Source organism: Chlamydotis macqueenii, chromosome 1 (assembly GCF_036417535.1).
Source record: "Chlamydotis macqueenii isolate bChlMac1 chromosome 1, bChlMac1.mat, whole genome shotgun sequence".
Taxonomy (NCBI): Eukaryota; Metazoa; Chordata; class Aves; order Otidiformes; family Otididae; genus Chlamydotis; species Chlamydotis macqueenii.
Window position 1 is genome coordinate 88,385,350 of NC_141556.1, and position 15,264 is coordinate 88,400,613.

The 15,264-nt window shown below is 35.7% G+C and overlaps 1 protein-coding gene across 2 annotated transcripts in view; it reads right to left on the reverse strand.

The window, feature by feature from the left end:
• STXBP5L (syntaxin binding protein 5L) overlaps positions 1-15,264 on the reverse strand; it is a 202,723-nt gene that overhangs the window by 119,257 nt on the left and 68,202 nt on the right. For both annotated transcript variants that reach the window (XM_086760830.1, XM_086760821.1), the window contains exons 3-4: positions 6,662-6,743; positions 4,599-4,699 (exon numbers count right to left, since the gene is read on the reverse strand). In XM_086760830.1, the coding sequence (XP_086616956.1) occupies positions 4,599-4,699; positions 6,662-6,743 (183 nt within the window). The remainder of the gene's footprint in view (positions 1-4,598; positions 4,700-6,661; positions 6,744-15,264) is intronic.

Here is a 15,264-nt window from a genome sequence, read left to right on the forward strand (position 1 = left end):
GTAACTCACAAGTCCCTACTACACAAGTAAACAGATACAGGTACTGCTGAGAACGCACAGCCAGTCACCAGTATTCACTGAATAGCCTCTTGCTGTCATTTTTACGAGGTAAACTTTTAACAAATCCTGCGAAGATCTAGCAAGACAGATAGACCAAGATACAGTTGTTTTCAGGAAAGAATATAGACTGACACACTAAAGTCACCAGATCCAAAAATATCTGTTGTTTCTCTTTGCTTCCAAGCATTGCAGTAACACCCTCAAACACCTTGTGCAAATACTGCAAAATCTCAGACGTCAGTGTCCTGGTTTTGACAAGGATGGAGTTAAATTTCTTCTCAGCAGCCAGTGTGTTTTGGATTTGGCATGTGAAGAATGTTGATAAAAACACTGATATTAGGTGTTTTTGCTAATGAGACCACTGACACTGTCAGCTTTCCAGGTTTCACTGATGTGCAGATGCAGGAAGCTGGGAGTTGTATAGCCAGTACAGTTGACCCAAACTGGACAAAGAGAGTATTCCATGCCATAAATGTCGTGCTCCGTATACAAGTTGGGGTTGATTGGGCAGGGGCGTGGGCATCCCTCTCTCGCTGCCTCTCACTCCTTTGCTTGTTGCTCAGTTTTGTTTCGATGGCTGCTCGGGACAGGCTGTATTGGTCACCGGTACTTCAGGTAGCGAGAAATTGTGCATTGTTAATTTTGTATATTTTAGTGTCCTTATATTTTGTTATTTTTTTTCATTTTCCTTTGCTATTCTAGTAAACTGTCTTCATCTCAACCCATGAGATTTCCTTTCTTCCCAATTCTCTTCCCCATCCTGCTCGGGAGGAGGAGGCTGAGCAAGAAATTGTCGTGACTAGGGCTAAACCACAACAAAAAGTCAAGTTTCTAATTAACAGTAAGATACATTAACAGTAAGATCGTTGCTCTAAAGGTCACTTATTTAAAAGTCTCCTCTTCCTCTGTGCTAGCATACCCTTAACACTGAAGAAAGTGTTATAGATCAGAACCCCAAAGCCAGTTATACAGATTTTGTCGCCTGGTGATTCCCCTGCAGAAGGGCACTTATAGTACTGTTATGGCATCGGTGCCTAGTGCATGCAGCTGGACCTAAAGCCCCAGCTGAACTTGTACACTGTGTTCATGTGTGCTGAGTATAAGTCAGTGGGTAAACTATTGCAGTGTTGTCAGCTCACTTCTAACATGCCAGTCAGCACTGGCTAAAAGAAGAAAAAGAGAAGGGCTATCCCCCATTGTCAAGTCAACACAACTGAACCAGCTCAGCTTCAAAATAACAGATGAACCATGTTTGTTTGTGCAGCTAATGCACACAGGCCTAAAGGACCCAAATGTCACACCATAATCTTTGCTGCTTTTTCCCATCCCAGTTGCACTAATCTTAAGCACGAAAACTATGTAAACTGTTGTATATTTAAAGCTGTATTTGCTGAAGTCTGCTACGACTATATTTAAAAAAATTAAGGCCTATAATAGTCTTTAGTGGTTTAGCTTAATCCTAATGTTCTTTGCAGCAGACAGAAAGTGTCTCATTTCAGTTGCTGAGTTATTTAATTTGCCTAAAATGTTTACTAAAGATGAATCTGCCATCTCCTATGACATGAAAGAAGGAAAAGGAGGGAATAACATAAGGAACATCACCATAATGTCATCCTTCAAAAGTACTGAAGAGATTTGTATGGAGCGTTTCCAGATGTTAAAAACTTTTTACCTGTGTTTCCTATTTGTAAATGGAACAACAAATCATGTATTACCAACCATATGCCGCTGTCAAGCAAGTAACCACGTTATCATTAGAGCTCTTGGTATGCAGTCGAGCACTGAAACACATTGCTTACATTTATATTTTCTTGAAGGTTCTTAATGCATTGTATTACATTCTAATTGGGAAAACAGAAATTTAAGATGATGATGTTATATTTTTATACAAGGCAAAAACATAATTTGCTAAAAAGTCCTAGGCATTACACTGTAGAACAAAAATATCAGTTTGCCCTTATGTCGTCTTCTTTAATGTTCCTTGTACGCTTGTTCCAAAGAGACACTTAGTATAGGAGCAGTGAATTATCAGAGACAAGTCAATATTGTTACCATTGCATCAGCATATCCTGGAATTATTTGAGCAGTGCTACAATATTCTAGGAGATAGTTTGTCACCAAGAACATACCATATAAAATCCCTCACAAAAAGGCAAATTAGTTTAACAATAGGTCAGAAGAAGAAAAAATAAATCTGGAGAGGTTGCTAACTATGACTTAATGGCTACAAAGTGCATTTCGTTAGTGAACTATTATTCATAAGCCGTTCAGTGTCTTAATACTGAGTGCTACCTGATAAGGGAAAGATAACCAGTGTGCTGCAAATCTATAAATAAGAGTTCTTTGCTCTCTACATCTATGTTGTTACCAACACCCGAAGAAAATAACAAACATGTTTTTGACTTTTGTGAGAGGGAATGTATGTATGTATACACTTGGGGAAATTTGACTCATGTAGTTGCATATACATATACATAAACACTACTAAAAGCAGATTTTAGTCCATTATCCTGCAATCTTAACTGTCAAGAAACAGGAGAAAATGCAAATTAAGCAGTTCAACAATATGAAGACTGGTGCACTAGTAATAGCCAAAGACTTAAGTCACATTCATTCATCTAACAGAATCTAACAGCTGTATTGTTCATGCATCAAATGTTTTAAAAAAATCACAATAAACTGATTCTACATGAAAGTGAATTAGTTGAAGTCAAATTAATCAAGAATCTGGACTAATACAATGATCTTCCTCATCACAAGCAGATAAAATACTAGAATACTAAGTAAAAGTTCATTATATTAGACCACATCATGAAGTAAATCTGCCAATTGTTAGAAAAAAAAATCTAAATCAAACAAGATATCAAGGAGACAAATATATTGTATGAATAAATTTACCATTTTTATAAATCCCCAAGAGAGACATAGAAATAGGAAAATCTAAAATAGCAACATGTTCCATTTTCATAGGTAAACTGCACCTGAATAATTATGTGTTTGGTTCTAAAAGCTGTCTAAATCTACACCAAAATTAATTTATAAATTATGTTATTGTAAGAACTAGCCTTTGTCTAAACACTTCCTTGTATGGCCTTTTTCAATACCTAACTTTTCTGAAAATATGCATCAGTATTTTAAAACCTATTATCTGTCAGCAAATATTTCTCCTCATTTAAGAAACATCAAAATGAGCTCATTCATTGAGAGTCACAAACTTAAAACAAAACAAAAGAAAGAATCTTTCTCTCTTCAGTGTAAATCTTACCTCCTCCTGGAAGCGGATAGGAAAGGATTATTATTTTTTTTTTTTAACTGTTCCAACGGTGAAGATTACATTAATTTTTGGAAGACAGACCTTTGAATTTCTTGAAGAAAATAAATTTTGATCTTATTGCTTTATCATCCTCACAAATTCCTCTTTCATCCATTTTGCCGTGAATACCTTATAGCTAAGGCAACCATTATTTGCTGTTTCTCTGAGCATCACGTAATTCATAACTTCTGTGCTCTAACACAAAAAACATATTCAGAAAAAAAAGGAAGCTCCCTTTTATACTTTTTAAAATTTGGTTTTATTTCTCATTATCCTACTCTGATTTGATTGCTAACAAATTGAACTAATTTCCCCAAATCAAGTCTTTTTTGCCCATGATGGTGTGTGATCTCTCCCATAACCCCTCTATCCAGTTGAGGAGGGGGCAGTAATAGAGATGATGTTTTCAAATTTAAAAAAAAATCCATCCTAAAGATGAAGTACATAATAACTGTATTGCTCAAGGACTCACAAAAAAACATCTACTGCATTTATACCATGAACCTTGTTCTTCTACTACTGACCTAATTCCTTAATAGAAACACGGAACTTTTTCTTAATATTAATAAAAGTGTAGCATTCAAGTGCGATAATATTGTAGCATGTTTTACTTGTCTGACTACATACAGATTAAAGTGCTCAGCTTCTATTTGAGTTTGAAAACTACAGCCACTCATTTAATCTATTTTCAGCAGGGACTCCTACAATTTGGTACTGCTAAAGTGAAATTTAGTAAAACAATTTCTGATTCATGTGATGTTTACCATAGCTTCCCAAATTTACAATTGATTTCTGCTAAACTTGCAGTATTTCACAAAAATAAAACCCTTTCAGGTTAGAGAAAAGAATTATTTCCCTAATACAGCCACCTGAGCTACACCAGTTAGTACTGAACAACAGATCAGCCTAAAGGATCACAGTGCTTGTGTCTGGTCTTAAGAAAAACAAACACACTACTCTTCACACTGGTTCATGCAAAGAGAAGGTAAAATGAAAAACATTTTGACAAAAAGCAGACAAATTCTTTTCTAGTTCTGAGAAGGCTGCAGAAAGTTAAGTTTTTGTTCTGTGGAAACAAGATTCAAACAATGGAAGAAAAAATTTCAAGGCAAAACTATACCTCCCTTTAAAAAGGCAAACTATTAAGCATATATTATTAGAAATTCAGAAAGTAAGCTTTTCTTTTCTAATGAGATTTTTTTGTGTGTGTGTCATATAGTCTTACCTTTCTCTGTTAAATTTCAGAGAATGTAGGATAGCTGGTCGTTTCTGTCGGAGATTCCACAAATGAAGTGCATCATCTGCACTTGCACTGACCAAAGCACCCTAAAGTAGACACAAAATACAGCACAACATATCACTTTTCTGCAGATTGTCTTATTCTGAAGTGATTCTCATTGTTAAAAATCTACCCGTAGAAATGGACACAGTTTATGAAAAATGGTTGCTTTCTTCTAGAAAAAAAAAAGATATTCTATGATAAATAACAGCAAGTTTGAATTGATGTAGCAAATGTCAATATTTTAAATTAGTACAAGATCAGCCAAAGTTAAATTAAAACTCCATCAATTTAAAAATGCAAATTAAAGCTTTGTACCAAGGTTATATATGTGAACTCTCACATATTTCCAAGGATTAGTGCACACACATACACACAAGTGATAGTGCCAAGCGCAGTCTAGTAGTCATATCAACATGAAGTTCAAAACTGGAACTGTGGAAAGAAGATGCAGATAATAAAGAAGGGACAGGTAGCAGGGGGAGAGGACCTAGGAAGAACTAAGAGATGTAGACAAAAAGGAGTCTTTATCACAGAACAGAAATACTCTGAAGACTGATTCTGCTTCTGGTGCCCCAAAAACGGACATCTTCCAAGGTCCAGACCTCTATCTGCCTACCCACCTCTATCTTCTACCCTCCTCCTACTATATCTTTCTCCTCACCATGGAACAGTGATGTCATGAGACTATGGACTGCAGAGAAAGCTCTCTACTGCTGCTGCAGTGGTTTACTACATTTACACCTCAGATCAGCTTTAGTACAAAGGATCTATCCCTGTGTATTACCACAGCAAAGAGGAACTAGATATTGTCCAAACACAAGGCAATGCTTTATTTTGAGGAAGGGTGAAAAGAACTGAAAGATCAGTTCATACCAACTATGAATGATGGATAAACTTCTCTCAGCATCTAGGATCTCCTTCCTAATCCTAGCAACTGTTCTTTTCAATGTTGACACATGCAAATGAAATTTATGAAGTGAGGCTTCTCTAATACAGTATAATCCATGCTTTAATTCTCATCTCCCAAAGAGTTTGGACCAATGTCAGAGAGAATCTCCAGCACAGAAATCAAATTAATTCTTCCTTCTGCTGTTCACTTAATGAAAAGAAAGAACACTGATTCAAACCTTGGCCTCCTATTTTCATCCCTGCCTTCCTCTAAATAATTGTTTCTAAAGTTTCATTTCTCCCCCCTCAGTTTCTGTGGTTCCAGTATTTTCTCCAAAAAGGTGTAGGAAAAAAAAAAAAGAAAAGGTTTAAAAAAGCCACAGAACTAAGACTCATTCCTCAAGAAGCTCCAAGATCTTAATGCTTAGAAATAGGACTTGAAATTGTCAAAAGTTTTTCCTTATATCATGGGAGAAAATTAATTAAAACTGAACTATGACTAGTTTTAATTTGGCCAAGTTACGAGGTTCTAGAAAAAATAACACAGATGTACATGCTCCAGAAAGTCTTCTTGCCTATTATAATCTCCAGAGATCTTCTGCACAGAGCGAGCTGTAATCTGTCACTGTTGCTTCATGTTCCCTCAACTTGATTTCAACAAACCATTTACAAAAACTAAGCATGCTGGTTTGATTGATGACCTCTACAACTGCTTTTCCTTGCTTCAAGTAGTAGCATATCCCCAACTATTGAGCTTTCAGTCAACAACCATCAATATCTTTCCACAGAAAGACTTAGCTTATTTATTAATTTCTATTTGAAACAGAGCTGTGCACCATATTTAGTAATTTAATGGATTTTACATCTACCTGCACACATTCATACATTGACGGCCTTTTTTTTCAGTACTTTATACTGATGTATATGAAGGTAATATTTTTCCCTGAGTGCAGTCCCATAAATAGCCTTCTAAAAGGCCGTATGGTGAATGTCTCTGGATGTAAGCCACTTGTTGTCACAATTTGCCAATGTGAAAATTTCTATCACTCAATTACAATACACAAATTTACTTATTTAACTAAATTTATATAGAAGAATCTGAGTAAATATGTCCTTACCTCATTGATTAAGAACTGGAGCTGCAGGACTGCAGCACCACTTTCATGTTGGCAGTAGCAATCAACACCAGGCCTACCCAATCTGTTGCCATCAAAGTCAAGGATTCTAACATTCCTGTTATCACCAGAAGTAAAGAGGGAAAAAGAAAAAAAAAAAAAAAGAACTACCAATTAGACTCTAATTAACCTTTAATTAACCTCAATTCTTCTTGCTTTCTGTAAAACAGAAGAATTCATGCTGACTTTCCACTGTTCTAATTAAAGTACCAACATCATCAGGCTGAAACACGTACAATTATGAGTGATGTGTTCTTGCCTGTTTTTTTTTTCCTGTGAAATAAAGTACATGAATTAAGAGAAAAATTCAGCAGGATGCATCTTAAATTTCTTTTAAAAGATTATTGGTTCATATAACACATTAATGTATCAGATTTTGGTACTTATTAAGACATTATAAAATTAATAATTTAGGACTAAGGTCAGTAATGCAGTTCTGTAGCAGGCTTTCTTTTTTAAATCAAAGAAAATGCTTTTTAGAGTGAGTCATTTCACACTTACATAAAAGCTTACATGTAACTATTGCTCTCTGTCTCATCAATACAAGCACAATGCGGTGCCATGCAGAGTTACCCAAGTCTAGCTATGAACTACAGTCCCTAGTCCAATCTCCAGTCTGAGTGAAACCACAGTTACACGGCTTCTGGCAACCCAGCTAGTTCACTTGGAATCAACATCGACACGTTGCTTTGCATCAATATCTTGTTGTCCAGATATATCACGAATGTAGCTTTCTATCTGTCCTCTTTAGATCTTTTTCTCTGCATGCTGAACTGCCATCTCCCTAACTCAGATGATGGCCTTCCCCATCTGAGTCAGAGAGTTTAACAAGGAACTGCTGTTCCAGAAAATCACTGAAAATAAAAAGTAAAACAAAAGAGAGGAATATGTAATATATTACTAACAACCATGTTGTATGAAACAGATGAAACACCTCTATAGGTATTTAAAACATCAAGATTATAATCAGAAACAAGACATTACAACATAAAGCCGTACCTGCTTGTTATATATGATCATATTAGCATATTGTACAATCCTGAATGAAAATGTCAACTGTCCACCTATACTGCAGGCACATGTCAGAATCTTTACTTCCCCTTTCACAGGTGAAGAGACTTGCAGTAAACTGTTCTAAAATTGGCCTCAGGGAAGTAAAGTCCATAGATTAGCAAACTGAGGGTTAAAACTTTAAACTACTAAGTAATTACTTTTCCAATTGTTAAACAAGCAGTTTAATGGAAACCACTGACCTTTAAGAGACCTGACTTTGCCAACTGGTCTACTGGATAACCTTGAGGGGAAAAAAAAAAAAAGTATCTTTTCTTCCTTTCACCTTCATTTCCCTATTTGTAAGCTGGAGATAGGGTTTTACAAAAGAATACAGTATCTCCTTTGACAGGGATCTCAGCGTACTGGTATCTACAGATGAAAAGCCATGCATAAAACATCATAACTACATTACAGGACAGCAAGGTAAAGAAAAAAAACCTAAGTAACTCTATTTGCCACTTGTTTCCAAACTGTAGTCCTGAATATAATCACAGCTGTTAAAGGGACCTTCAAAGGTCATTCAGTCCAACACCCCTGCAAGGAGCAGGGACATCTTCAACTAGATCATGTCCCTGCTCCTTGCAGGAAGGTTGGACTAAATGACCTTTGAAGGTCCCTTCCAACCCAAACCATTCTATGATTCTATTCTACAACTGATAAAATGATAAAAAACTGTGCATCATTTAAATAATCCAGTTAAAATGGACAATAAAGATATACGGTAGTCTGGGATACATTTTAAGGGTTGATGGTAATCCTTTGGTCCATTTAGAATGACTGCTCTGTAGCACTCTTTTTCTTAATATTGTTCCCCACTACTTGTAAGGTGAGAGGGAGGAAGACAAGTGCCAAAACCAACCAATCAACCAACCCACCCACTGGGGATTTCAAACTGAGCAGAAGTTTTAACAGGTAAGTGTTTTCCCTTTTACTTAAGCTTTATATTCAGTGTAAACGCATGACTCTAGCTAATGATTTTGTCCTTAACGCAAATTAGACTAGTATTGCCCTGATTAAGTGGCTGTCACCCTTCAGCATCAGTATCATGCTAAATCAGCTTTCTAGGAAACATCTTAACAAAGTAGATTATTTCATTCGGCATATCCCAAACAAACAAAGCATTCACCAATAATTCACATTCATTTGCATAAGTGTTCACCCTGAAATACTTCATAAATTACTAAAACGAGAGAAATTGTGCCATCTGCTTCAGTCTGGCCAATTGCCCTGAAGTAAGGACTGATGCTTAAATAGCAGCATTATCATTGACTGATGGTGGTTTTCAAACATTCTGGAAGCTGTGGTGAGGTCCTTCCAGCAGAAAGAGCTGAAGAGCTATGATAACTTGGCACATGTTCTTGGCACGTTAGCCCATCTTCTGCAAATTCTGTGCTTTGCTGCCAAGCATGGAAGAGTACAACCTCATCTCATCAGACCTTTTCATACCAGTGTACGCTACCAGGACATACAGCAGAAGTAGCTATAGTACAGGCTTTGGACTGAATTTATTCTTTCTTTTGCTTTTTTATTAAATAATGACTCTGCTATCAGGGAGAGTGGAATATCTCTGAAGATATTAAAAGGGAGGACTAATACAGATACATCTGAATATCTCTAAGTAGACATCATGGGTTTCAAGGATAAAAACCAGTCACTATCTTCTCTCTCCTATCAGAACATTAGATCTCCCAGAGGCTTTCACAGACATGTCAGACTATCCTAATTCAAACATAAAAGGGAAAAAGATGAAAACTAAGTCTGGATGTCTGTTCGGATCCAGAGTGAAACAAGCAGAATCAGAATTATGTGCATCAAGCACAAAAGTGTGACAGTAATAACATTCTAACCGAAATGTTGTTTCTGAAAACAGCATTTAATCCTGGTTTTGAGATCTGTATGTGTGAAATAGGATAGTTTGCTCTTGTATTCACTTGTCTGCAACAGTTTTTCAGAGAGTATTTCAACATTCTGTTATTACAAAGCTTATAATTATTTTGGGAAAAAACCCCATCAGTTGTTGGGATGCCTGATTTTAAATACTTGAATTCAGCTCCCAAGATGCAGTCTTCCATGACAGCATAAAGCATTATTAACAAAGAATTTATACTCTCATTTCTTGGGCCATTCCACCACAAGTCAAAGAAAATTTCCAGTTCCCAATATTCCAACTGAATTCAGATTATATCTCCATATCCTTTTGTTTACTTGTATAATGATCAGTTAGTATTTATGTGATTTCTTCATGTCATATTCACACTCGCTGCATCTTGAATGCCTGACATCAGAGCACATACATATGTGGATTTGTTTTATAGGAAACCAAAGCCGCCAGTGAATAATTACATACATACGAGAGGTATCAATGGGCAAAGCTTCTCATAAGCATGATCTATGACTGAACTTTCCACAGCATCCCACAACTTTCTTATTCCATGACTCGTTTTTTAATGTATGACACATACAGATCTGATGTCTCATTCTTCTCAGAGGTTAGCACTAATGGAATCCAAGGACTTTTCAAGTCTTTTGTGTTCACTGTGAACACAACATCTGCACAAAAGTGCAGATACTTCAGAACTGATTACTGGACTTGAGATCACTGTTACCTGGAGCAGGTATTTAACTTCTGAGGACCAGAACATCCAGAAATAAGACATTTTTCTTCATTAAGAAGATTCTTTAATAGCGTCAGACCCAAGTGTTATCAGATTAAATCTTTTTGCAGTACAAGGACTGCAGTCTGATTCATTCCTCCTTACAAGGCATAGGCACAGAAGACATGGTATCATAAAGGACCTCCTGCCAAGGCATGTCAAGCAGCTAACAAATACTCCCTATCAAGTAAAAACTGTTAAATTACATATGGCACCTTTTTCAAAACCAAAACTCTTCTGTAGAAGAAAACGACACCAAGCTATGTAAATGAGCAACTCTAACTTTTTTTTTGACTACTTAACTAACTTCTTCCATGACTAAAACCAATCTATGTACAGAAATTAACACTGAAGCAAGGGGTTATAATTATTAAGCAGAAACCACGGTCTCACATCCACTATTTTATTAAAAGACACACAGAAATTGACAACCCCAATGTACAGCCTCTTGTTTAAAATATTTGGGAATTGTGGGGTGCTGCAGAAGTAGCCTTGCTGCTTGAAGGAGTCCTGTCATCTGATCTACACTGACTGGTACATGTTCGAGTAGGAATTTCCAGCACCCTAAGAGCAGATGCTTGTGGGCTGGTGTTACTCCATTATATAAACCAACTGTAAAATTGATTTAGCATGTAACTTGAATATAGGACAGTTTTTTCTTCCACAAGACCTATTCTGCTAAGTTGAGTGATTTATCCATTTAAAAAGCACCGATGTATTTAACTAAATAGTAAATAGAATGGTCAAAGGATTCAACCACACCACTAACTAACTAAAACAGTCAGAAGATTAGTCAGTTTTATCTGACGGATTTTGTCAAAAAAGAACAATTATAAAAACATCATACCCATCAGCTATATTTGCAGTTCTGAACACAGATACTTTTAGTTCCTGGAATATCTAGTTCTACAGCTCCTTCATGGAATTTCTGTCTCACATACATTAATCTTCTGTCTTTCAGTGCATATTCTGCTACAAATAACTGCCACTGTCCTAGGGTTTGTACTTCAACTTGGCTTCAAATTGAGGGTTTTTTTCCTCTATGAGATATTTTATCTTCCTTTAAACATTTCAAATAGCAGACAATCCATGATTTCTGAAGTATATTGCTGCAGTGTTTAGTTATCCTCACTATTAAGAATATCATGTTATATGAAGAATCAATACATTTAGCTTCATTTTCAGGCCTTTGGGTCTCATTTATGCCTTTCTATGCTAAACTAAATAACTCTCTATTAGCAAAAATTTCCTACTTTCAAACTGTGATCAAGCTGTATTTTATCCATCTTCTGCAAAAATAAAAATTTAAAAAAAGCCTGAGCTCCTTTATTCTCATGTCAAACAGCAGTTTTTGTAGCTCTTAATAGTCCTCACAGTTTTTTCTATGTTTTAGAATTTGTTCTCAACTTCTTTCAAGTATCAAAACTAGAGCCACACATCATCTTGGTAACAGTTTCTTTAATACAATGTAAAAACATATAGGGCATTTGATTATTCCTTTAATATGTTTTATTATATGTGTTTTTTAATATGTGTGACACACCTCGATTACCTTAGCAAATCAGGAAATCATATTGTTTATGTTTTTTGAGACTTCTCCATTGCTTTGCAAAAAATAAGCACCTCCCTACCAAATTTCATTCTGTTAACTATATGTAGTTGATCTCACTGAATTCCTTAACAAGGACATGCAGCCTAATGCCAGCTTTATGGTCTTCTATCTGCTGGACACTTCTTCATTAAACAATAACTCTGGTTTTTTGTTTTAAGCAGAAGAATTTAGTTTTACAATGAGTTTCATTATGTCTTGAGTTCATCCAGTTGTTTAAACAAAGAGCTCTTTTTTTCTCCCTCCACTGTGAAAACATGAAATACTGCTGCACTTGTCTGCCCTCTTAGGATGCTAAAAGACAAACTTTTTTTTTGGCACCAATATGCATGAGCTTTTGTTCTACAATGACCTTTATCTTGTTTATTTTTCTTGACATAGATTTCTCTGTTCATGCATGCAAATCATGTAAGAGAATCTCAGGAACAGTTAAATACCCATTTACAACAGTTAAATACCCATATACAGGCTGAAAAATTTGCTTTCTGCAACTTTGATTTCTTCCAGATTAAAGCACTAACAGATAGCTTTTAGTTTAATGGCAAGTCTATATATATATACACACACTACAGTTGGACAGCTGAATGAATGCTGTTAAATATGACTATTTATTAAAGTAAAATGCAGATTCATATCAACACTATTCACAATTTTTTGATTCCTATGAATTTAGAAGCTATTTTATTTCCCAGAATATCTACAGATACCACAAGTGTTACCAACACTTAAGGCTATATTTTCATCCCTTTGTGAGACTACCTTCCAAAATCATTATCATTTTGGGAATAATCTGTTTCAGAAGTAGAATACAAATACAATCACCATGTGACTGAACTCAATCAACCTAAACCTGAAATAGCAAACTGTGAAAAGCAGATACTCAGAAGTAATGATTATCAATGTTGCACAAATAACATGTAGGTGAAGAATTTCATATTTCATTTGTGGAGTATCAATAATTTTCAATTTCCATTTGTGTATGCATATATACACACACACATATAATAACTAACATAAACAACCGAGCTCTAAATTCACCTCCAAAAAAAGAGCCATTTAGTTACTTGTCTGCAAAAGCTCCGTATTGCCAGGCAACCACCCTGAAAGCTCCATATTTTGAGGTTGTACTTCTTGCAGTAGTAACAAACATTAAGAGTCTGCATTTACAGTGGGCTTCCTTTTTTTTTTCCAGGTAATCATAAACCTCAGCAAGCTCATTGGCACACAGAGATAAAAACAAGAGAGGCAGTAACAAGTGAAAAGTGAAATCTGCAGGATTGAAAAATATTGATTATATTCACAGGAGCTGTTTTGGAGAAATTTACAAATGCAGATGCAAGTTTAGTCAAAGGCATGACAAACATGGAAATAGAAGGAGGAGCGTATCTGTACAGCTTGTTTCCAAACACATGTGGTAAAAAGCTACAGTGATAACAAGCTGGGAGAAAATAATACTCTTGTCCTAATGTGCACTGCAGGTTATGGAAAACTAAATTGAGCTGCAAATGAGAGCTGTGTGCTTCGGAATATCCTAAAGCCAGAAAGTCACTTTAACATAACAGCCTGCCCAACAACTTATAGAAACATAGATTAAAAAAACTGATAACACAACTGCATTTTATTCAATTTACTGCCTTTTAAGAGAACTATGCAAATTCTACCTGGCCATCTGTATGCACTGGGCACAGATGGTAGTCGAACATACTCTCTCTCACAAAAGAAATCATACAGGTTGCTTTAATTCAGCCATTTTAATTTATTTTTTCTCACCCTTCAGCTATTAATGTTTAACACAGTATTTACTCCACGTATATGTGTGGACCCAGAACACACATAACACATGCGGGTTATCACATGTGCAGTCACTGATAATAAATGCAACCATCTACCATGATTTTGTAGTAAAAACCACTGCATTTAAGTTCAGCACAAATGTTGTGTTAGTATTTGCGTTATCCCTGTACCACTGAATTTGTTGACAATAGATTTAGAGAAGGTTTTAGAAAGTTTTGTTTGTGCTCTTTAAGCAAAAAATGGAAGACTACCTATATAAGCTCTACATAAGATAAAAACTTAAGACCTCTCGTATTTTCCTACAGCACAGGTTTCTTTAAGTGGTTGTTGAACTTTTAGCAATTTGCAACAGTGATCACAAGGTGCTGTTTTTCTTCGTGGTTACCAGTTATGAAGAACTACTAGTGACAACAGAAGATAGAATGAAAAGTGATCACCTAAGTCTTTTTTTAAAAAGATCAAAGATCTGTCAAACTAAATGTATCTAAACATAAAAAGACATTTTCCCAGATATTAATTCCTCCTGCAGTTGCTATGGAAAAGTTATATAACATTAATCCTTCATCCATGTCATGACAGAGCTTGAGAATATACATTGCACTTTCTCTTTTAAACACAGACAGCAATTAGTCATTACTGAAAATCTTTAACACAAGACTGCATGTTTTCCCAAATGCTACTTCCAGACACAACCACTGGACTAGGAATAAGGTGATGAAAGTCCTATGGCCAAATCTGTAGTCTCTCGGAGATGAGAACAGATTATTAAATAATGCTCCTTTCTTATCTGAAAGTGTTTCACTATCAATTTTGGCCAATACAGATTCCAGGAAGAAAAACTTATTTGTTCAGTGATGTTAGAATAATTAACAGTTGTCCTGATTAATTCTGAATAATTCTTCATGCCAGCTATTTCACAGCAATAAGTCCCACATCCCATTTCTGTGTGTTTTATGGAGTTTTAAGATGAGCTCTGCTGTGCACACTGTTGTCTTACTCCCAATTTGGTCAAAGCAGAGCCAATCATGAGCACGTATATGACTACTCAACATGTGCTCAGTCCTGCAGTAAGAATGTCCCCGATTTCACTCTTATCAGGTGCCAAGATCCCCCCAAACCTACTTTGCTTAGGCGTATCAACAAATTAACATAGACCTGAAACAAAGAATGAAAATTTTCCACTGAAACAGTGAGATAATTCCATACTTCTCTGCAAAATTATGAGCATCTTAACAAGGCGCTCAAGACGAAGTACTTTAAGCACAAAGGAAATGCTTTCTGTAATCAACCTGTTTTCTTTCAAAGTTAAATTCACTATTACACAAAGAGTCTAGTAAATCAACCAAAAGAATTCACAGAAATAATTTTAAGAAATTTAGTCTCTGAAGACCTCCAGATCACTAGCTATCAAGACAGTTAATCAGTTATGAAAGTGA